Here is a 25,938-nt window from a genome sequence, read left to right on the forward strand (position 1 = left end):
CTTGACTTTGCTGTCCCATTACCGGTGTGACCTCAGTCCATTTACTGCCTCGACACTTATCGGCACTCTGACTGCACTGTGCTGCAGTGCTGATTTGCTGAAGGAATAAAAGAGGAACCTGTCTTTGTCATCTGCACGTTTGGTTTTCAAATTATTGGGGAATTAGGAACATTAGTATCAGGGCAGGGGTTGTTTCTGTGGCTAGTTATATCCTCAGTGGGTTACTGAACTTCAAGACAGACCGTACTTTGCACTGAGGCATACACTCCAGTAGTTAGCAGGCAATAACTATCATTAAGCCCAATTTGGTTTCTCTACTTTCTATTTAATGACTGAGAAGCCACAATGGATACACGAGAAGACCTTTTTGTAAAATCAAATCCCCTGATGACTACATAATTGTAATAGGAACCGAGAGCAGTGTGTGGTTATAGAAGAATGAAGACGAATGAGTTCTGGAGAGAAATGGGAGGCCAGAACATATAAAGTAATAAAAGGAAAATTAATTTTTGAACAGAGTTACCATAACAGATATTTCCCCTTGATTTTTCTTCCTATTGTTTTAAGTTATATTAAAGGCAGAAGAAGAAGAAGAAGCTACTTCATTAGACCAAATATAGCTCACTGGGGGACACTGTACAAAAACCATGAGCAGTAGTCCATAATTTTTTTATATTTTGCTGGAAAAACAAGGAATTGTTTCACTGGCTTATTGAAACATGTGCCAGCATATGTATACAGCCATCTTTATTCTTCAGTACAGACTGAACTCTCAGAGGGAAACTTTCCTGTAGTCTTCAGGAATACCCCCAACCCCCCAGAACATTTAAATCTCTTGGCTGCCTTTTGTTCCCAGACTGTTCTAGTTAATGTCAGGGTCCAGGCTCTGGGCAGGCTGGTCTACGACTGATAGTGTTGCTTAGTTTTTCTGCCCAGATCCCCAACATCACCTTTGACAAGGTCCCCAACGCCACTTGCTGAAATGAAGCTGCAAACCATGTCAGAGCCTCTGCTGTGTTTAACAGATGATTGTAGACACTCTTGTACCTCCTTTGTACATATTGACAATGAAACAGACAAAATAAACTCAGCTATGTTCCTGCTCCTGCCCTGCATTTGTGTTGGATTTCATTGTTGTTTTAGTTCATTCCTGTATTCAGAGTCCTGCATCAGGGTCTGTTATTTTGCCTGCTATAACTGTCATATGTCAAGAAGAGCTTCTTGACAGCCACCCTTCCACCATTTCTAATGAGGCTTCGGTGAACAGTAGATGGATCAATTGAAGGGCCAAATGCATCTCTCAGGGTTGGTGTCGGTGTCTTGTGCTATTTTCTAAGGACATCACTTTGACATACTGTTCATTTGCTCTTTTAGGCCTGCCACTTTTTCTTTTGTCCTCCACTTATGCACTTTAATCATTTTGTTACCGACACACTGCACACTAAATAATCTAAATATTCCAAATCAGCGGTCCCCAACCCCCGGGCGTTTGGTACCGGGCCGCGAGAGTTGAGGCTCGGGTGTGAAATGTATGGTTTTCAGGGTTTTTATCAGTTTTTTGTTATTGTTTTTATCGTTAACTCTGTTTTCCTCGGTCTTTTCACGTGTGTTATGAATAAATCTTCTTTTTTCGGTACCGGTACTAGTTTTATTTTGTTGTATTTATCTGCGACACCTTAAAGGCCGGTCCCTGAAAATATTGTCGGGCATAAACCGGTCCGTGGCGCAAAAAAGGTTGGGGGCCGCGATCTAAATAGCAAAAACACTATTTTATGCTAATTAACCATGTTGTTTTTCGCATCTTTTAATAAATTCAACTAAAGAAGTAGCAAGAAATTATATATTTTTGGGATGGGTTCTTGTTTCTTGTGCCTAAAATTTATAATCTAGAACTGGTTTGTTGCTAACATGTTTATTAGGTGTAAGCACAACACTGGCTCATCCCTTGAGTTAGGTGCCTTTTTTCTTCTTGAATGATTCACAGGTCAGTGTTAAGAGGCTTAAAAAGCAAAAACATTCCTCTGAAAGTGGTCAGATAGAAAGACTGGAAAAACTGAAAATGAGTGAAAAAGCAGACAATGACCAAGATAAACTAAAGCTTCACAAAAACACCAACGTGTGTGAGGGACATTTTTGTTGTGTAATAGGATTAAATCCATTTAAAGCCATGACAGAGTGCAGCTTGTCATGTTGAAATACCAGAACAAGTTATTTTTTCATTTCCTATTAATTGCAAGGTAACAATTTTTTTAATACAATACCAAGTCCAGACCTACTTTCTTTTTTTAAAATTTGTTTTATTTACGTGACACTTTAGATACAAACATTTATGCTAAATTACTATATTAAAGCCACCTATAGACCTTAACTCTAATTGCTGAATCAGATTTCTTTCTAAGCACTTTTGCACTTCCGTGTTTGCTTACATTTTGTTGTCCTGTCCGTTGTTTCAACTTTGAACATTAGTTTTTAAGCCTTTAAGCTTTTAAAATGTGAATAATGGTTTACTTGCATCAGGGATTTCTATTGAGGGAAGATCCTCAACGACCACGGCAAAAAGCAGCAATAAAATGTTATTTCTTTTTAATTATCCTTTAACAGCTTAATAATGTTTTTGTAAATTAATTCCTCATTGAGAGTGGGCTATGTTTCCCAGAGAGCCTCCTCACTGCTTTAATAGGCACTATAAGCCTGAAAAGCATCAAAAAGCTAAAAGAACTTCATTAGTGTGAAGAGTTTATGGTCCCTTTGTGGTCTAAAAATGTTTTACAACCACTGAAAGATGATATCTAAAAAAAAATCCTTCAAGATCAATATAAAAAGCAACTTGCACAACAAATGCATGGGAAAAAAAAGCTGCTGGGTCATGGAGTATATTTGGTCAGCCCTACTGTCAGTCGCTGTTGCTTAGCAACAGTACGACCATGCCCACTTAAGCATGTCAATATCAAAACAATAGACATTCTGTCAATGAACAAGTAACTACGCATCTGTTATGAAAGTGTTACAGAAGAAGTGCTGCAGCGGTTGTATTTTCTGTATACTACATCAGTGAGAAACAGTGTTTTAAAGTAGCAATGACACGATAAAATTATTTAGTGCGTCATATTTTTATGAAACATACACAACTGGGCAGCCTTTCGAAAATATTATGAAACCAGATCTAAGTACACAAGGTTTTTCTCAATTTCTTGAATGTAAATATTACCAAGACTGACTGAGGTTTGATCTAACAGGATGAATCCAACTTCACCAGTTCACCAATTCATTACCTCTATCAGACCTATTTTACTCAGAACTGAGCCTCACTGGACTCAATAAAGGTGCGAGAGAGCCCATGCTGTTGTGTTTGAACTGATTGAAATCAGTATATTAATTAGAAAACCACACACCTAGGATTCTAATATCAGTAAGGATTCAAATCACACTTTTCCCTCCTCAATTAGCTATCAGCAGCTGCTCTCTAACTTAATAGCGCTCTTATCTAGCCCCATAGAAAGGTCAAGCCTACTGGGGGAATTGTAGTGAATGGCTGGCTAACATTTGGTACTTAGTGTGTGTCTAAGAAACTTGTGTGTGAGTGTGTCTAAAAGTATGTTAAGTTAATGTGCATCTGAAGGGCAACACATTTCTTGTGTGTATGATGGTGCTGAAAAATGTGGGATGAATTATGGTGAAGGACATTCATTCGCAAAGCAGTTGTACAGTTCTTAATTGGGGTCAGTCCCTTTCACCAGCACCTTTTTTTAAGTTGGTAAAAATACCCGTGTGCCTTCCATATGAACGAAACTCATCTGTCATCAAGATCTTTAAACTCACATCCATTATTTTAATGATGTGAATAAAACAAAAGGACTTTCAAAAGTTTTTATTCCCATTTTAGGACTAACTATTAGTACAGCACATCCAAAAGTTTTACTCAACACTTCATCCTTCCATTTATTCTCATTAATTTATTAATGTGTCATATTGCATTACAACTTCGGCCTTTTGAAAATAAAGAGCATGCACTCCTCTGGTAATATTTGCACATGATTTAACACAGCCACTGATTTCAGCCACACATATTCCTTAGAGGTGCAACAATACTCGTATCGATATTGAACCGTTCGATACAGTGCTTTCGGTTCGGTACGCATGTGTATCGAACAATACAAAATTTTTAATTTATTTGATCAACTTTTCTTCTGACGATGCTGTCTGTGTGAGCGCTCAGTGGATCTGCGCTCGACAGTGCAGCCTAGGCGGAGTAGCCGAACGCAGTGACGCACTGACCGCAGGGCAAGCTAGCGAGACAGAGCTCTCGTTGCAACATGGCAAATTGAACCTCCCCCACCCTCATTCAGATCTGGTGTTTGGAACTATTTTGGTTTTCATGAGATGTATGACCCTGAAGGTAAGCGCGTCATGGACTAAAGTAAAACAGTATGTTGGATGTGCCACGCAATGCTCAATTACATGGGTGGGAACTAGTGTGTTAGCGCAGTTTGCTCATTAACGTGTTGACGCCGTCCAGCCCCACGCACGTGGCGATCCACCATAGCTCGTTAATGGAGATTTGCCGTGTTGTGGCGTTAACGTCATTTCAACAAGATTAACGCTGACAGCACTAGTGGGAACACAACGAATATGACTGCACATTTACGCCGACATCATCCTAGTGCAAAGACAAAAACAACAAGCATGCATGCTACAAAGAGTCATTTAGACAGCCGTTAGCACATGATTCTCCTTATGGGGACCTGATATGTTTAATATGCTGCTGAGAATATAGCCCAGAAGAAGCGTATAGTATACCTTTTATTTTGGAAAGAGACATTTCTCTGTAATAAACTCTCTTTTCCAAAGATGAGTGATTTCTCGATCTGATAGATTTATTTTTTTATTACTTTGTTGTTTCAGCAACATTAAATTTAAAAACTGTACTTTTGAGTTAAAATATATATTTATAATTTTAATAAATGGCAAATTAAAAAGGCATGAACATTTTTTTTTGTATTGAAAAAATATCGAACCGTGACACCAAAGTATCGAACTGAACGGAACTGTGAATTTTGTGTATCGTTGCACCCCTAATATTCATTGTTGTCCCTGTCGAAGCACATGAGAAAAAGACACTAACTTGTACCTTCTGAGCACGCCGTTTATCTGCTCTCTGGTTCTGGTGGTAGATGCGGCTGAAGTTGGAGACAATGACAGGGACGGGCAGAGCGATCACCAGGACGCCACTCAGGGAGCAGATGGAGCCAAAGATCTTTCCAGCAATTGTCTTTGGCACCATGTCCCCATACCTACAAAAGGAGATAAATGAGAAAGGTTAGGAAAAAGATGAACGTTGATGCATAGTTTCAAATGCACTTTACTGTGTAATTATATGCACCTGTTTTAATGTGTTTCGAATATGTGCATGAAGAAACGAGAAAAAAAGAAAGAAAAGAAAACACTTTGTATAAAAAGTCCTTGCTCGTTGACTGATGTGAAAAAAAGCTGGCATATTAAAAGAAAGGCTATAGTTTTTGAATACACTTGATATTGTGGTGCTTGCTTCTGCTACTGTAGACAAAGCAGCAATTCACACTGCCTGCCACTCATCAGAAAGGTCAAAAAATACAGAATAAACACTGCAGTGTAAAACTGTAAGGACTCCCCTTTAAAGTCTGGACTTTTGTTACACATCACTATAGCAGAAGCAAAACTGAAACAAGGCACATGAGACGAGGGACTGACAAAATAAAACAGGAAGTAGCACGCATACGACATGCAAGCGTAAAATCTGTGAGATATATATATATATATATACAGTCCTGTTCCCAGGACTGCGCTCTTCTGGACAGAGATCTCCGATGTTATTCCCGGGATCTGCTGGAGCCACTCGCCTAGCTTGGGAGTCACCGCTAGGCAAGTGGCTCCAGCAGATCCCGGGAATAACATATATATATATATATATATATATATATATATATATATATATATATATATATATATATATATATATATATACATATATCACTGACTTTCAGCTTGTTGTGTTTGTGGATATATGACTGACTTTAATTATTAAACAAATAAGTGACGTCATATTCAGTACTTTTGACAGTTCACTCTTCGGCCGCTCCATCTCATTAGGGAAATTCCATATACATAAATTTCAAAACTCAACCCCATCATTTAATTTGCTTTTGATTGAAATTAAATATTACTTAAACTCTCTTAAATTAACTTCCAATAAAAAAGGTTTATCATTGATTGAAGTTCATTCAGAAATGTTTAAGGAATGAGCTGTCACAACTTTCAAGTACAAAGTTGTTATGAAGTCTGTCACATTCCCCCCCCCCTTTTTTTTTTTTATCCTTTATTTATTTATCCTTCTTATTCCATTGTACTGTATATTGTTACTCTTATTTGCCTTGTATGTCTACTGTACAAACTGAACTGGAATGACTGACTGTTCGCGTTATAAGTTCAATAAAGTTTGGAGAAAAAAAACAAAAAAACCCTCTTCGGCTGCTCCCTTCTGCCGTATTTTGCGGCAAAATTATCCACACCCACCGCCGCACTATGAATTGTGGGATATATGGGACCAAGAAGCGTGCACCGGACCACGCTTGATATTTGGGGAAATCGACGGCGCATTTGGAGTATGCATTTGAAGTACACTTCGAATTGGGACAGCCGTCGTCGCGTGGCGGTGACGTAACCGCACTTGAAATGCGTACTTCAAGTGTGCAGACCCTGAATTGGGACACAGCCATGGAAACAATAGATTTAACATGGAAGATGTTGAGGACAAAACATAAAGACAGGTGTAAGAAAACAGGAGGAAATCACTAAACAAGAAACACAGAGACAGGACTAAGGGAACAGGAAAATAAACTGATGACTGATGACCTAAAGTAAGTAAAAAAGAAAACCCAACATAATAACATCCAGAAATAGGCCCAGTTCTCAAACTCAAAATGAATTTAGCAAAATTAAAAAGTCTAAAACACAGAACACAGGATGTAACCATGACAGTTGCATCCTGTCAACGAACTTAATGAAGGCCAAGTTTTTTTTTATGATAGTAAATAAATAAGCAAATTGATTTTCTATTTTCCATTTTGTTTCTTAAAGAAATTTGCTCACAACTGAATTATGCGCCTTGAATGCAGTGCAATTACTGGCTCCGCATTGCAATTCTCAACCTTGAAAATTTAATTGTTAAGACAAGCGCCAGAAACATTCTTGTCATGCTGTTATTAAAGTGGGATATATGCTTTAAACACGCAACTGATATCACCTTTTAAGATGCAGTGATGTATTGAAACATGGGCAAACATAATTTGAAACAGAATATAAGACAAAAACAAAGTCTGTACAATTCCAATAAGCTTGAAAGTCAGTATTTGGTATGACCAGCTTTGTTCTTCAACACAACTTTCTTCGGGAAAAGTTCTCCAGGCTTCTTGAAGGACATTTGAAGCTCTTCTTTGGATATTGGCTGTCTTTTGGTCTGTTCTCTCTAAATCACTGTTAAATATTATATATAATGTTGCTCTCAGGAGGCCAGTGCATGAATGGTAGTGCTCCATGTGTGTGTTTTCTCTCCAGACACTCTATGCTTTTAAGGGATAGGCAGTGTTGGGGATCATTGTCATGCTGAAAAATTAAGTTTTCTCTAATCCAGCATTTTCCACATGGAATTCCATGGTGGATCAAAATCTGACAGCACTTTTCTCTGTTCATAATTTCATCAGTTTTGATAAGATCCCCACCATTTGCTGAAATGCAGATTCTATCTGTTATAGATAGCCGTAGACACTGACCTCGGGACGTATTGACAGTGACTTGAACCACAAATTAAAATTTTAGATTCATCACTCCACAAGACATGTTCACACTGATTTTTTTTTTGTCTTGCTCGTGAGTAATTTGGCATTTCCTCTTTTTTCCCCTCAACAATGGTTTCTTCTGGCTTCGGAGATTAGTCAGAACAGCAGTATAACAGCGAGTGTTTTCAAAGCCATCCACACGGTTCAAATCCACTCGCTGCTGAGACCTTCTCTGTGGCGGCTAGCTGTTCTCCCTGTGCCTTTATGGGTTCCCCCCAGGTATTCTGGCTTCACACTTCAACATGGATGTTAGGTTAAATGATAAATTAGCCATAGGTGCAATGTTCCCTCTAAGCTGCGCACGTGCGCAATTGCGCACCCCTGGCACAGTCTCTGCGCACAGAAAATCTGCGTTGCGCACAAAAAAAATCTAACCTGAATTGAAATTAAAATTAATACTTTAACAATTCTGTTTTGCAGTGTTAGTCAGTAAGTGACTGGCTGCTCCCGTATGGGATTAGAACGATGCCACCTTATCCCATAGTCCAGCCAATAATGCGATTCACATTCGTATATACGCAGCTAATCAACGTGGTTGACAGGCTATGACAGACTGATGTCGCTCACAGTGGTCCAAGGGATCGCTCAGGGAGTTTGTGTGTTCGCTCAGACACATGAAAAATTAGAGGAACATTGCATAGGTGTGAACGTCTGTCTCCCTGTTAACTCTGTGATAGATTAGTAACCTGTCAAGGGTGTACCCTGGCTTTTACCCTATGACACCTAGGATAGGCTCCAGCCCCGTCATAACCCTGAACTGAATATGGGGAAGAAAATGGATGGAAAATGTAATCAGTGGGCGTTCCATTAGTATGTAAATGACCTTGAGAAAAAAAGTAAATCTAAGAACTAACGGGAAAGACAAGTTAAAGTATATGAGCTACAGCTAATTTTAAAGCTAAATAAACCTAGAATACCTCAAGTAAAAATAAATCAATTCAGCTATAATTATGAAAAATCTGCTTTTGTCATATGTTAAAAATAACACAACCAGTGCTAGCTAAAAGTCCTTAATCACATCATTGTTGCTGCTCTGAACCTTAACCCTGTCCTTGGCCACAAAATGAGTGGAAACAACATCACATGCATGCAGGAACATTAATTATTTCTGTCTTTACACTCCTCAATTTTCAGATAAATTATAAATACTTTTTATTAAATGAAAAAAGTACAAGAGTACTGAGCTCTGTACAGCTAAAGGGAAATTAAAAGTCAATTGTTCTTTGTTGGTTCATTGCTTCTGGTCTAGGTATTTATTACTGATTTACTACATCAATAATATGCAGTTATATAATTTTGGACATAGCATTGTACAGAAATCTTTGCTTCTTCTCCTTTCTTTGTTCCCTATTTTAATGCCTGTTGTCGTCTGCTTCTTTTGGGCCCCTGATAATTTGATTACACAGGTGAATGACTGCTGTGACAGGTGGACAGAAGCAGAAAGATAGGACCAGTGCTATCTATGTGGCTCAGACCAGGCATAACAAAGCCTTGCCAGTGGGCTCTGAGGCGAGGAAGAAGCCAAGGTGTACTCTCTGGTGAATGCTGTGAGCCATGATGGCATTTGGGGCAACAAATTGATTTAATAACGGACTTCCAGGACGTGCTTGTAAGTTGGCGAGAAGAGACACAAAATCATCACCTGGAGAGGATACTTACATCGACTTTAAGTACTGTGACATGAAACGATGTTCACCAGTGTTTGCTTGTGCACTTTTTTGTGTAAGAAGAAAACAGAGAGGACTATGCTGCATATAGTACCTCTGACTTTGGTCAACCCATTTACATAAGAGTCACTTAAAAAAGGCTCAAGAACCGAGTTGATTTTAATCCTCTAGGCTTCACTGGAACACTTGCACTTGTCAAAAGACCCTTTTTGCCTCCTCTCTGACTGTTTGGCCTCTTTGGCTCCAGAGTTTCCTCTCCACTGCGTTCTCGACACCAAGAGACCTATGACAGGTAAGACCCATGCACTGTTGACCACTGGGCCTCTTGAGGGATGCTCTCCAACTTTCTGACTCTTGTTTTTTTGACCTAAAGCTTCCACCGTGGCCTGCTCTCCTTCCCGAAGAGCAGTATAATACCAGTCTTACCCACCTCCTGCTCGCACAGAATGAAGAGATGAGGGATTATCACAAACGCAGCCGTCCGCTCTGCCTGAGTCAATGCGCGCAGGTAGGGAAGAATATGTTTCTCAAATCGTAATTCAAAATGACTTTCCATTTTTGTTCTCTACACAGTAAAGACGAGGACAGATGATTCAGACCAGAAATAACAGAAGTAATGTCAGATATAATGAAAAAAAGAATTGAACAGACTGCTTTTTATTAACCACACTGAAATAAATTGGGAAAAATAAAGTCAATGTAGTCCATGCCAAGTTTAGCGATTTTGCAGAATTGCCATTAAAAATTTTAAATTCATTGCGCAATTTACAGTACGTTTGATTCATAGAAAAGGATGTGGTGATTTAAACCAGTTTCTAGAGTTCATGGTAATTAATTTGTAACCCTGCTTTGGTCTACCTGTATGTATCTAAAGTAAAGGACTCAGTGGTGAAAAACCAAAGAATACTGAGCTTGTGTTTTATCCATCCCTGTCAAAATAGAAAACTTCAAAGGCATAGCAGCATGAAAGTAGGGGACAGGTTTAGCTATCATCAATTATGATGGCTCTCTATGAATTATTATTTCTGTTCACATAAGAAGAATAATACATTTTTGTTGCTCTTTATTCACCAAACTGAATTTCGAACAGCTCTTTTTTTCTTTGAGGAGAACTTTCTCTCATGATGTTTCCTGGCAGGCAGGTTGACGCGTACACCAAGCAGAGAAGAGTCAGAAAAATGAAGGATTATTAACAAACGATGGAGAGATGACCACAGGGCTTGTTGTTATTGTTGCTGAGTCCTGCTCCTGGCTGCCAGACAATGAGACAAATTATTTCACAGTTCGCTTCGCGAGCTGTCTGTCAGCTGATGAGAGACGACATTCTCCTGGCTGTCTCCGACTGCTTTGTTGTAATAATGTTTGACGTTCCTTACCCGCTACGATGTGTCAAATATCATTACGACTGCGAACTGCATTACCGTGAAATATTCAAAACTTAGCTCTCTGCGGCGAGTTAGCTCACATCAGGCCGTCATGTTTCAAAGAGAGATTGGTGCCTAAACACTTAATGAATTAAGGGTTGTGGTTACTTTTGTGCTGGCATCAATGGATTTTGACCTCGCTTTCATTATGGAGGCACCCCTTCATTCACAGTGATGACTGACTGCTGTGCAAAATAGAAACATACTTTGTAATGAAAAGGTCCATTCTGGTGGAAATGTTTTTTTAAACTTGCTTCCAAATAATTGCTGATGATTTGACTGGATCAGTCTGGGGGTGAAAAATTATCTACAACCACAGAATGTTGCATATCCTCATGTGCCAATGCTCCATAAGCTACGTTTAGAACAATTTTATCTGTGTGTCTGTAAAAACTCAGCCACCTCATTAATTTCAATGAAGTCACTTTCTTCTTGTGGGAGATGGTGCCAATACTGTACAGAAGTTGTGCCTAAACACTCAAGGGTGCAGCAGATGTATTTGAAGGGAATGTATTATTTTTCCTGTTTAGAGATTTTTGGTGTTTGAATAACAGAACTGTAATTTTTCAGTCTTTTCTGACTGGATTTGTTCATATTTAGTTTTTCATATTCTTATTCCTAGTGCTACTACAAGGATAATTATCTCAAAGGTCAATCAAGAACTACCAAAGAACATAGTATTTTCTCTCATCTGAATCCCTGTCTAGAGGAATCACATGACTCCAGTAATAAACAGTATATCAAAAATGTCTTGTTGGGCCTCATTTACACAGGACTAGAGACCAGTCAGCAACACCTTGCAACCTTTGGTTAGGCCTAATATTTGTATTCAACCACTGCTTGGTGGTTAGGGTTGCTTGCTGGTCGTTGCTTTCACTAGGTGAAAGTGGTTGCAAAAAAGGTGCTGCACCATCATTGCTTTGCTTACTGGCAGGCTACCATGGTAACATGTAGGTGGATGGAAGACGCTGACTTATCTGCCAACAGTGGCAAACTACTCGCTGAGCGATAGTGAAACTTGGAAAAAGTGTGACACAAAGCCGAATGTAGAATGTTTGCCTTCAGTTACCGCATTTCTACTGCTGTAACTAACACATTTCAAAAGCCATGATTCACTTCTGCTTGGGGAGTACCTGGACAGTTTGCACAGAGCATGCACACTATGGGCAAATGCTGCAATCTGCTGACAAAAAAGCAATTGCAAGGAGGCTTGTGGTGCAGCACCATACACCTGTATCCAACCAATTTCACTTAGATGCTGCCAGTAACGACCATTCGCCAACTGGCCAGTGAATAGACATGTTTCTCCAGTGTGCAGGGGTTGCCAAGAGCCTGCCAAGCGGTCTCTGTGGCCTAACGCTTCACAACCTATTTCTGAGATCATGTTGTAAACATAATAGTTTGCCAAGCAAGACAATTTAAAACACTAATGTGGCTGGACCATCGTAATTAACTTTTACTTGGTTATGCTAAAAGCCTTTAGTTCATCCAAAATACTACAGAGAGAGTACTAACAGAGACTAGAAAAAGAGAGCATATTTCTCCCATACTGGCTTCTCTTCGTTGGCTCCCTGTTAAATCCAGAATTAAATATAAAATTCTTTTCCTCACATAAAAGGTCTTGAATAATCAGGCCCCATCTTATCTAAATGACCTTATAGTACCGTATCACACCAATAAAACACTTCACTCTCGGGCTTACTTGTTGTTCCTGGAGTGTTTAAAAGTAGAATGGGAGGGAGAGCCTTTAACTTTTAGGCCCCTCTTCTATGGAACCAACTCCCAGTTTGGATTCTGGAGAAAGACACTCTCCTTTTAAGATTAGGCTTAAAACTTTCCTTTCTGATAAAGCATAGGGCTGGCTCAGGTGACCTCGATTCATCTCTTGTTTACACTGCAATAGGGCGAGGCTGCTAAGGGCTTCAAATGATGCATTGTTTCTTTTCACTCACTATGTGTTTATATACATTTCTGCATTTAATTATGAATTATTATTAATCTGTGGCTCTCTTCCACAGTGTGTCTTTCCCCCCTCTCTTCCCCCCAACCAGTGGCAGATGACCACCCCTTCCCTGAGCCAACCCCTTCCTGTTAAAATGGAGTTTTTCCTTCCCACTGTTTCTAAGTGCTTTCTCAAAGGTGGTCATTTGTTAGATTGGGTTTTCTTGGGGTATTATTATAAGCAACTGTTGTTGTAATTTGATGCTGTATAAATAAAATTACATTTAAAAAAAAGAAATTAATATGTCTTTACTTTTAGCATTTGAGATGTCTCAATTTCCATGGTTGTTTCATAAAAAGTTACATACTAGCAAAGTTTCACATCTGAGTGGAGAAGCAGACTGGGAGCTAGAAATGTGACAGCTGCAATTCCAAATGTTGTAAGTTATAAATCTCCTCACTCAATTATAATCAATTAAACATCCAACTCAGTCAGAAAATATACTTCCAATGGTGTACCGGCCAGGCAGGCGCTTATCTGCCAGATAAGCATTCATTTTAGTTTTTCTTCACCTGTTAAAATGAAATAAATCATGATAAAAAGATAAATAGTGAACTGATCAGTGACAGGTTGACTAAATGGTGTAGTGAGGTACAAAACACAGCAGTACAACCTTTCTCTGGTTAATGGACATCTGCATCAGAAGGACTCATTTCCTTGCTTTGTCCTCCTGCCTCATTTTAAAATTAAGACAGTAGCAGGTGGGAAAAATCATTTATTTAGTCTTGTGTTTAATCGTTTGAAATTGCTTGTTTTGGACTTTATTAAAAGAAGCTGCTGTTGCTTCAGCAACGTGTGACAGGAACAACATGATCCAGATAGTTATGATGGATATAAAATCAAAGAGATTCAAATGGACAAGCTGCAAAAAGCCACTATTGTTGGTGAATGGCTTTGCTTATGAAAAGCAGACTTTGGCACAGCCAAACCTCCATTTGGAGGTCCAACATTGTTACAGCTGTGATAAAGAACATTTAAAATCATTATCACAAGAGGAAACAGGCCAAAACTAGTTCTTAATTATACAGGGCCTGTGTTATTCTTAGTTTGACAGTTTACTCCGAGCTTACACTTTAATTTATCATTCCTATTTTCTATTCATGAAGATTGATCACCTCTATGGGAGTATCTAGAAAAATACGCTGAAAATCTGTAAAACAACCATTGTTGCTGGTCATCAATCAGTGCACACACTCTCACATGGGCCACTTTTAGCAATGAAGCCAACACCAAGTGCCAAAACAAAACAAAGAAAAACTCTGCAATTCTTGGAAAATTTCCACTTTTGGAAGCTCCCACGTCACAGCTATAGAGCCACCAGCAAATAATTAAAGCATCTTATCTGTCTGTCTGTCTATATATACACCACACACACCTCAAACTAACAAAACTCTTTGCTTTTAAATCTCTACAGCAAGAGAAGCAAATCAAAACCACCTGGAAAACACCCAGCAGATACAACTTATGAAGCAGTGGAGAAAGTGGCAGATGGGCGGTCACTGAAGGATTCTAATACTACCTGCAAAGTGATGTAAATTGTTTCTAATACTGCAGCTGAAGTGATTCCCAGAACTGATTTAATGGACTACTCTAAACTAGCAGCATATAATAAATAAATTACACCTTGATGCTGCAAGACTGCCGAGTCTTTTTATATTGTGAGAGGAAAAATTAAAGAGAAAAATGAACTTCAAAAATTTTAAAGCCTATTTTTAACTAGAACTCATCTCGGTGCTTGTAATGACACAGAATGCAGCACTTGGCAAAAAAGGGCTCTAAATTTGAGTTCATTATTATTCAAGAAATTCATTACACGTTGTAAACAGTGAAATGTCTCTGTTGTCCATCTGCAGATGGACAACAGAGAGCAATTAATGGAGCAATTAATTTAAAATTAACAAGTCATCTGTCAGCTTATAAACAGTTTTTCAGGTGGTTTCCATGGATGAAAAGACATATTTTATAATATAAGTTTATTTTAATTCCACAAAGTGAGACCGAATTCATTTTCTAAAATAAAGTAGCAATTTTGAAAGATAAGGCAACAGCTATTATTACCTTATGGGAAACATTGTCTTTAAATCTGCCACATGCACATGTAAAGTTTTGAAAACAGTAATTTGGATGGATTATCCTTTCATGTCTTTAAAGGATTAACTATAACAAATTTATATAAATCTCCTGCACATTTGCTAAGCTGCTCAATCCTGATTGCTTTTGGTAAGAGGCACACATTTGCTGTGTGACAGCTCAGGTTAACACAAGATCTCTGCATGATGTTTATATAATCTGCCTTCAATCTGAATAGCCCTAACAGTACAAGAATGAGTGTTGGATAATCTCATTGTAGATACAAGTACACAGCTTAGAGAATGTCAATCCACTTTGTCAGGCACTCCAACAATCGCCTAAACAAAGACACAATGAGAAGGCCCTCTTTCAAACACATGAAAGGACCAAAACTTTGTGTTAAATAAAACAAACTATCCTGTCATAACTGATGCACTGCGATAATTGTGGCAGGTCAAAGCTGAACCAGCAGAACTTTTCTGTAAATCTATTTTTTCTGTCTTAAATTTTGCCATTTATTTTTATGTCATTTGATTATTTTAGTCAACAGCTGTTGCTTTTTAAGTGCGCTACATAAGCAAACTTGAGTTGACTTAAAAAAGTCTTTTTTTAACACTTTTGTTATAATGTCTGTATATTAAAAAATGTACTAAAAACAAATGTATAATAATCTGAAAACATGCTTTACTCGTTAGAGTATGGGCTACAACTGTGCGAGGAACTTAAAGATGCTAACGTTAACTCTAACACTGCATTAAACACAAACTACACAATGTCAATAGGCACAAAAAACACGCTAATATTTGCTGTATGAAATATAAGATTGTATAAGAGTTGCCCTTGGGCTTTTTATACCCTTTCAAGTAACACTGCTTCAGTGTTTGAGAACAGATCATGAAATAGCAAAGCTGCATGAATAACTTAAAACACTGCTGAGAGATGCTGTGTACTGAGAATGAGTAAAATTACCGCAGTTTTCTTTCCCTGCAGCTAAAGCAGCATTCACAGGTCAAACAGCACCCTGCAGCTCCACCATGTTTGTTGCTCTCTCTTTCACATTTCAGGACACATTTACGACCCTTTTCTTTTCCCCTCATCAGTGCGGGGCCAACCCTGAAACCAATCTGCCCTACTAAATCTCACAGAAGTGAACATGAGAAATGGGTGACTTGACCATCTATCCAGGGGGGACTGCAAGCTTATACCTGCCGTACTGATATTCACAAACAAGCTCACCTTCCTGTTTTCTACTAAAGGCAAACAGGAGATGGTGTGATAACAACGGAAACAAGCACTAGGAATGAAACGGGAAAGGGAGGGGGTGGAATGGGATTAAAAATGAGGAAAAGAAACAATTTCATGTCTGTTGTTATACACACAAGCATGTGAGAGATGTGGGATATTAGTTCGTGTGACCTCCTGCCACTGGAAAGAAAACACCATCCATCATGACCTCCGTGAGCTCCTTTTCAAATTAGAGGCTGGTTCATTTTAACAGGGCAAGTTAACATTGAGGACAAGCTAACCTGCCAAAGTGGGCTGATCTAAATGGCCCCAACAATAGTGAGTTTATTTAAAAGCATGAATAAAGAGGGTTCAACCATAGTTCAGTGTTAGCAGAGGATGATGTATGAGATTCCAAAAGCTGCACAATAGCTAAAAATGAAAGTAGAGAATTAAGCGTTTTGTTAAAGAAAAAAAAAATCTACTCACAGAAAAAAAAACGTACTAATATTGATTTGCACTACCCAGTAATGTCACTGTCCTTTTCTTTGTTGCTCATTTGTTTTTCCTTTCCAGTATTCTTCTGTTGGTTTGTAGTATTTGCAGTTATAGTGGATTTTTACAGCACACCACAGATTTACAGCTGCATTTTGACATACTATGAAAACTTAAATCACTCAGGATACAATCTGGGTTTTTTCCCCTCTTGATCTCATCAAAGCCTTACAACTACACTGCCCAGTAAATAACTTCTGACTAATCATTCAGAGATTCAATGCAAGTGGTAGAGTACAGTAGTCTGAGACAGCCTGAAAAACGGATAGTGCGGGCTACAGAGGTCGAGCAAGCTCATTTCTTACTCTGAACCACAAGGTATTTTAATTAATTTAGCATTTCGCAAAGTTGCACTGCATAAGAACATAAGAAGAAATGCTTTGCTTTAATATTACAACCCTATAAGGCATGCCCAACTGTACGGCCCAGCCAGGTTGCCAGTCCAGGTCTAACACAGAAAGACAAAAAAAACATTCACACTCCTATTAACAACCAATTAAGGATCACCAGTTAAACTACCACGCATATTTTTGTGCAGTGTGCTAATAATTAAAAAATGTCAATTCATGTGAATTATTCCCTCCCACAAAGGAGGCTCTTGAGTCAGGGACCACTAAACCGTAATGACAATCACACACTGTTCTCTTAATTTGAAATGCTCTTCTTACCAGTGCACCGATCACTATTAGTTCCTCCCACAAGAACTGAGCAGCACTATTGAGTGATGGTTTCCTTTTATGTAGCAGTGACAATTTGATGCATCCAAAAGACTAATCCACATTTGGAGAACAGGCCCCAGGTTGTCACTGTCCTCCATCTGCTTCCTTCTTTTTCATCCGCTCTGTGATTCTTTTTTCTCATCAATATTTTTCAGTCACCATTGTTACTCGAGACCATGCAGTTCTGAAAAGTAGTATTTCAGTGTGTTCAGTCAAGACATTTGCCTTCATGCTTAGTGACCATGCTTCAATCTAAAAACGTACCATTATCAAAAAGACTGGAGAAACAAACACTGGCTTATTAACAAGGCCCAGGTAGAATTCTGATTGTGCCTAAAAGATGCTCTACACACATTTGTTACTTTACTGTTGGTAGGTTTACTGATTATGACGGTCATCCTATTCTCTTTTTTGTCTGGAAGACTTACAAAAATCTAACCAGCATTAACAAATACGTTTTATTGTACAACTTAAACAAGTGTAGCATGAAACATATATTTTGTGTTTCTCCTCCATCCTAAAGGACTATATTTCTGAATCCTATATTCTCTGTTTGTTTCCTCTTGTTTTAGACTGCACAGGCTTCTTTGTGGAGTTCTCCCTGCACTTTTAGGGAGGTCTCATTGACAATTTTAGCTACACAATCATAAGAAGAAATGACGCATGGTGTCCTGAGGATATGACAGGAAATTCTTATTTATTTTTTTGTATTTCACTCTGCTGTAGAAATGCAGAACTGTTTCCAGCTCTGAGAGGTGCTCAGTCAGTAGAACATTCTGAATCGCTAGTGTATCAGCGGTGGGCAAGGGAACAGAATTTGTCTACTTTCATTTACAATGATATAAAAAGTCCACACAGAATGAACATAAAGCCGCTAAGCCTTGAAGAAACAGAAGATCTTTTCAGATGTCTAAACACGCACATAAAGCACGATGTCATTCAGGAGGCTCTACTTTAACTGGCTTTCATGGAGTTCTTCCTAATGGTGAACTGAGAGTTTGAACTATTGCACTATACAGTACGAGTGCAGTGAATGACAGACATACTTACGAGTGCCAAATGATTAAAATTTCAGCATGTTTTGGATGCTTCAGGATGATGAAATACTGGGCAAAAACCACCTGAATGCTTGCAAAGACTTTAAGTATTTTAATCAAGGACTTATGCTTTTGAATGCCAACACTTCAAATCCTTTTGGTATAAAATATCTTTATCTGACAAGTCAGAGCATTGTTGGAGCTCTCTTTTCTATTGAGTTATTTCTTTTGCAGACAAACAGCAACACAAAACTCAGAGGAAAAGCTCAATATTTGGGGTTTGATAGCCTGTAATTGTACTGGATATCTACAACACCTTAGAGTATTGTTATAATACTTTAGGGTGAATTATGCTGTTTCTGTGAAGGTAGATGTGACCAAATAATCCTTCGCTATTTTATTCAAAAATTAAACCTGGTCCTTGTTTACAGTGCACAAATATAATGCCTTTTCCCTTTATATATGCTCTTATATGTTAGACAAATGCAGCCAACAATTTTAAATCACAAACTTTTTTTTATTTTTAAATCTTCTGCTTCTCCTCCTCTTCCTCCTGGCCTTAATCACCATCACCATGAGTGTATCCAGTGGAGGGAGCTATAGCTTTTGATCAATGGCTCTTGAATTTTTGCCAGCATGATGTGATGGAATGCCACACAATTAGCAGTGAATCTGGGGAACTTGCCTCCTGTGTCATATCAGGGGCAAAGAAATGAAAATGTGGCAATTAATAAGCAGGAAGTCCTGTTCTGTCATTCATTCCCTAATGGCTAAATCTGGTAATTCTGTGACTGAGCTCCATCACTGAAGATATGACACACTCTCTATGCAGTGACTGTGCAGGGACCAGAACTACTATCAGAGAATAAGTGGATATAAATGCAGTGACAAAGCTAACATGGTGATGATTAGCAGCTGCATCACATTCCCATGGTCACCATCTAATTTTAGTGGGTAAGAGTCATATTATTAGTTAATTAGCAATAAAAACTTAATTAGAACTAATAGTGAGACCATTAGTTTTGTGGGTATTTAAAAAAAGTAAAAAAAATGCGTATACAAAAAACAAAACTGCTCTCTCTAAAATGTCTTAAAGACATGAAAATTTTACAAAAAACATAAAATTTGAAGTTATGGTGGTTATGGTGGTTATGGCGTTAACGTCATTTTTACGAGACTGGCATTGACAGCACTAATAAAAGCATAAACTAAACTCAATATATTGATTGTTTTAGGAATTTCATGTTTTTGCTGGAAAATAATACTTTATATATTCACAGTATAGTGACCACACAAGCAGTTAATGGGTCTTTTTACCAAACTCAAAAGGTTAAAAGGTTATTGTGAAGAGTTAGTCACAGGTTATCAGTCTTATACTGCTTAGGTAAAGGAAGGGTTACTTATTCACTTAAGAGCTAGTTTTGAGATTCAAGACAGTATTTTCTCAGGCTGGCGTGACACAATATTCTTCAAGAGAACGTCATGATACTTTTAAACAAGTATCAGACTGTAGTCAGACAAGTAAAGAAGCTGCATTACAAAAACCAAAACAACACAGACAACTTAAAGACCGGGGAAGAACTTGGCAGGAAAAATCCAAAACTAAATGAGAGGAAACAGAAAGTAGGGACCTGCTATCCACCCAGATGGTAAACCAGACGCAGCTGATGACTAGCAAGTATGTGTGTTGAGTGGTTTACTGGATTACGGCCACCAGTCTGGACAAGACTCTCCAAACAGCTGCCCAATACAGGTCATCTTCAAAATAAAGGATTTTGACCATTAAAGGAGTATTTTCACAAACTCTCTCCAGTCCAATGACTTAACACTGCACCTTTTCTTCATTTGGTATGTGGCCATCAATGGAAATAAGTCCTAGGTCCACACCCTGCCCTCCCTGTGAAAGCGTCACCTGCTAGATAATGGGAGCCACGGGTCCACAGCGTTGAAGCCAACATAGTGGATCGGGAGAAATAAGTGGTCATAAAATGCATCAAAAAAAAAAATCCTGCAGCCAGGTGTAAGCTTTTAATACTAAACAAAACTCACAACAAAGAACAGATGGATTGACATTTATGGAATGCTTTTATTGCACCTACATCATCAAGTCTAGTAAGGTTATCTGCACTTCACCTGTCTCCTCTCTGCTCTGCTCAAAGTCTGTTGTACCATGACAAACAAAGGGAAGCAGCACAAACACAAAAAAATGTTAAAAAAGGAAACAGAAGACAGGAGAAAAATAAAATAGTGACCGCCTTACTGAAATGAAAAACGCGCATAAAAACAAAGGACTTTATCAAGTAGCTACTAATATGTTGCCAATGTTAGATAAACCTTGTTTCCTATCCTCAACTCTGACAAGTTTGTCAGGGGCAAAGAATTTATTCTTTAGGTCTGTAAAACCTTGGCTGTCTGAATCCGTGTTTTATTGGCACAGCACTGTGCAAGGTGGAATTACACAGACGTGGTCTTGACTGCCTGTTTCGATTATGCGAATAAGGTCACTAGAGTGAGTCTTTTCAAGAAGGAATGCAGTAATATTTCATGCTTGGTTGTCTGAATGATATACTGTGTTAAATAATAATAAATAAAAGAAAAATATCCCTATGTGATGTGACAAGAATGGCTGGTGAATTTTAAATCCACAATGCTGCAAAAGGAAAACTGTCAACAGGAAGGGCTTGACAAAAGAGACAGCACTGAGATCAATATCATGAAGGCTCGCTGCAGAGGTGTAAATCGGTATTACTATGAAGTAGCACCTGCACACTGTGCTTGTTCAAATTTCCAAACAGTATATTTTACCAGAATTTACTTCCCACCTCAGTTTACCTTTGTTTGGCTGAGAAACGTCCTACTGATGAGCCAGTACTGGTTGCATTGCTCTCCAGTAACACACGTCTCCCTTTCCACGTGTCGGCCTTTACTGGTGGTATATCCCTTCTCACGTTCAACCTCCAATCAGCTGTCTCTCCCATTAGGTTCCATTAGTGAGTGTGAGATGAGAACAGAAATGAAAAAAGCTTTCTTTGGGATCTTTTTAAAAAGCCTCCTAAGTAGGTTAAATGAGAAAGTAGGCTGCCAGAAAGGCTCCAGAGACCCAAGGAGCTACTGTTGTATCACTCGAGAGGAGTGGCATCCCACTTCAGGAGTCTACATAAAGAGATAGAGGATGGGAAAGGAGAGATGAGGTATTTGTGATGAAGCAGTCTGAGCGTAATTGGCCTCAAATGTATCAGCTGGAGTGAGGAGATGGCACATGTATTGCTTTGAGCAACACACAGTATCGATGTAGGCAATTCATTTAGGCTCCAAGCATTATTATGATAATATCTTGGAAATAAAACGACTCCCTTGTTAATTTTTAAGGTTTTTTGGCCCTTGGTGGTTCTGTGGTGGATGCTACTGAAATATTCCTTCTTAAGGTGGGAGAAGCCACAGTCTATATGTGGCTTTGCAGCAATAGAAGACTCCTCTCTGGTATCATATAAAATAGAGAAATATCCTATGCATTTGAAATGTAAATTTCACTTCCATAACAAAATATCCCATATACACACTGCTGGGATAGATTCCTTTCATTGCCAGTCCTAGATAAACAAAGAAACACATATATAAATACATAATTTTTTTCCAAAGATTTTATCTTTAGGCATTTTCACTTATATTTTGGACAGGAGCTTAGTGTAGACAAAGGGAGAGCCAAGAGTTGCTGGATGTAAATGTTCACAAAGAGATATACTGTGTTGCTGGCGAGCAAAGAAACCTTTTTGAGTTTCCTTTGTTCACAGAACATTACAAGTGCTAAATCAGTGACTAAAGCATATGAGACATGAATTTATGCATTTTATTATTATTATCACTTATACTATTGTTATTTCCCCCCCGGTGCAAAGCAGGAAATGGTAACCATGTAACCATTCTGTGTCATACTTTTGTTTCTCTCTGTTTCTCTGTTTTGTGTCTCAGTGGTTCAAAGGTGTGACAAATCATGTTTTTTGAGAGCCATCTATCATGAGCAATAATTAAGCTATAGTTAAAGAAAAAAAAAGATGGCATCAGAATATTTGAAGAAGATGGCATAACATAAAAAAAATCTTATATGTGCACAAATCAAGTGGAGATAAAGGTGATAATATTTACAGACTGTCAACAGGATTGTTTGGAGCACCTACTTCACTCAAAATCCACCCAAATAAATTCCAGCGAAACAGAAAGGAGGTGCTTTAATGAGATACTTTAATTAAAATCTGGAGACAAAGATGGAATCTAATTTACAGATAAAAACAGCAGTTCAGCAGAATGTTTTTTACAAGGGATGCAAAACTAATAACAGAAAAGGACTTCGTGTAGAGAAAGAAATGACAGCTTGAACTGTAAAAACAACTGTTCAACAATTTACTGAAAAAGTACTCCTACTCATTCAAATTCTTATTCACATATTCACTGAAATTGTATAAAACTGAATGGTTAAAAAGGCTGGACTAAAAACTTTTTTGAAAAAATGATATAAAATACTTGGCCTTTGCGTCCACTAATGCCGCAAGAAACTGAAAGAAAAGGAAATATGATTTTATGAAGCATGAATACAAACTGACGGTAAGTGAGTTTTACAGAGGTCAAAATGCATAAAAAACTGTTTCTGGAAATTTCATCATGAAGTTAACCTTGGAGCCTGAGGAGGCTTTCCAAGATATGCAGTACTTCAGTGCTTTTTCATTAATATTAAAAAAATGATTCACTCCAATACAAAAATGACTGACAGATATAGTTTTGTCAGAATAAAAGATACGTAGTGTCGCGAATGTCAAGAACATAAAAGTGGTTCAACCATATTTTAGTATCATAGACACTGGAGCCATACATGAATATGTATTCCAACCTGGCTGGAGCCTACAAAGCCACACCCCTCCCCCACATTGGACAATCGGACCATCTCTCCCTGTTCCTCACACCACGGTATTCACCACTCATCCAACGTGTGAAACCTGCTGTGAGGACAATTAAAGTGTGGCCAGAGGGGACAGACGCAGTGCTCCAGGACAGATTTAAAAACACAGACTGGAATATGTTCACCCACACAGACCTGGACCAGTACGCCTCATCTGTACTGGATTACATCTCCGAAACCACAGACAGTGTCACCACCCAGAAACGGATCACCATGTACCCCAACCAGAAGCCTTGGATGAACCGGGATGTTCGTCTCCTCCTTAAGGCCCGCAACACTGCCTTTAGGTCAGGAGATGCACACACCTACAGCACAGCCAGGGCTAATCTAAAGAAGGGCATCAAAAAAGCCAAACACCATTACAAAAAGAAGGTAGAAGAACACTTCTCCAACTCCAACCCCCGACGCATGTGGTAAGGACTCCAGACCATTACAGACTACAGGACCACCAAACCCTCCCCCGCATCCTCTGATGTCTCCTTCCTCAATGAGCTCAACAACTTTTATGTTCGTTTTGAGCGAGGGAACCTCACAACCACAACCGAAGCAAACGTGATGCCAGACCACCAACCTATGACTCTCTCCTCCACCGATGTAGGAGTGGTGCTGAGCAGGATCAATGTCCACAAGGCTGCAGGTCCTGATGGCATCCCCGGGCGTGTTCTCAGAGCATGTTCTGGGGAGCTTGCAGGAGTGCTCACAGACATATTCAATCTGTCCTTGGCCCACGCTGTGGTACCGGCCTGCTTCAAATCCACCTCCATCGTCCCGATACCCAAAAACTCCAACCCATCTTGCCTCAATGACTACCGCCCAGTAGCACTCACCCCGATCATCACTAAGTGCTTAGAGCAGCTGGTCCTAGCACACTTCAAATCCTGTCTCCCCCCCACCCTGGACCCCCACCAATTCGCATACCGCCAGAACAGGAGCACAGAGGATGCAGTCTCCATCGCACTGCACTCTGTCCTCTCACACCTGGACAACACCTACGCCAGAATGCTGTTTATAGACTTCAGTTCAGCATTCAATACAATTCACCCCTCGCAACTCATCAGGAAACTGACAGACCTGGGTATCAGTTCCCTCATCTGCAAATGGTTACTGGACTTCCTGACCAACCGCCCCCAACATGTCCGATTGGATAACCACTGTTCATCTACAATCACGATGAACACCGGTGTACCACAAGGCTGTGTGATCTGTGTGATGAGCCCTTTCCTCTACTCCCTCTTCACCCACGACTGCAGACCTGCTGATGGTTCCAACACCATCATTAAGTTTGCAGATGACACCACGGTGATTGGCCTCATCAGTGACAACGATGAGGCCGCCTACAGGGAGGAGGTGGATCGTCTGGCTGAGTGGTGCGACAGAAACAACCTGCTGCTTAACACCGAGAAGACCAAGGAGCTCATTGTGGACTACAGGAAGAATGCTGACCCACATCCACCCATCCACATTAAGGGGACGGCTGTGGAGCGTGTGAGCAACTTCAAGTTCCTGGGAGTCCACATCTCCGAGGATCTCACCTGGACGACCAACTGCTCCAAGCTGGTCAAGAAGGCTTACCAGCGCCTCTTCTTCTTGAGGACTCTGAGGAAGAACCACCTGTCCTCAGACATCCTGGTGAACTTCTATCGTTGCACCATCGAGAGCATCCTGACCAACTGTATAACAGTCTGGTACGGGAACTGCTCTACCTCGGACCGGAAGGCGTTGCAGAGGGTCGTGAAAACTGCCCAGCGCATCGCCGGAGCACCACTTCCTGCCATAAAAGACATCTACAGGAAGCGGTGTCTGAAAAGGGCTGGGAAAATCATCAAAGACCCCAGTCACCCATCACATGAACTCTTCACCCTCCTGCCCTCTGGGAGGTGCTACAGGAGCCTCCGGACTAAGACCACCAGGTACCGGAACAGCTTCTTCCCCACAGCTGTCAGACTCCTGAACTCTGCCTCCTGACATCTGACCCACGTTAACACATGGACTGAACATACACACACCCACAATGGACAACTGTACCCTCAAACACACAATAATAACATGGACTGAACCACCACTCACAACCACTAGCACTTTATATAGCCTCTGTAGAAATTATATCTTACTTATCTTAACTGGACTACTGTATAGCTCTGTGTAAATAATCATTCTGTACATTCGATAATTTTTAATCCTACAACTTGTTTACAACTTGCATAGTTCCCATTTCTGTATAACTGTATATCTCAGATTTCTGTAAAGTTATTTATTTCATATTCTGTATAGTTTTTCATATTTATATCCTGTTCATAGCCTGTACATACTTATAGTTATAGAATATTCACAACATACTTCATACCGTGTACATTATAACATGCCATAATAGACCCATTTCTGTAATATACAGAAATGGGTCTATCACATATCATTATT

At 39.3% G+C, this 25,938-nt stretch overlaps 1 protein-coding gene across 1 annotated transcript in view; it reads right to left on the reverse strand.

The window, feature by feature from the left end:
- Positions 1 to 25,938, reverse strand: part of LOC113021953 (A-type voltage-gated potassium channel KCND3-like) — a 102,546-nt gene that overhangs the window by 23,858 nt on the left and 52,750 nt on the right. The window contains exon 3 of the mRNA XM_026166857.2: positions 5,129 to 5,291. Coding sequence (XP_026022642.1) covers positions 5,129 to 5,291 — 163 coding nt within the window. The remainder of the gene's footprint in view (positions 1 to 5,128; positions 5,292 to 25,938) is intronic.

This window comes from Astatotilapia calliptera, chromosome 5, assembly GCF_964374335.1.
Source record: "Astatotilapia calliptera chromosome 5, fAstCal68.1, whole genome shotgun sequence".
Lineage (NCBI taxonomy): Eukaryota > Metazoa > Chordata > Actinopteri > Cichliformes > Cichlidae > Astatotilapia > Astatotilapia calliptera.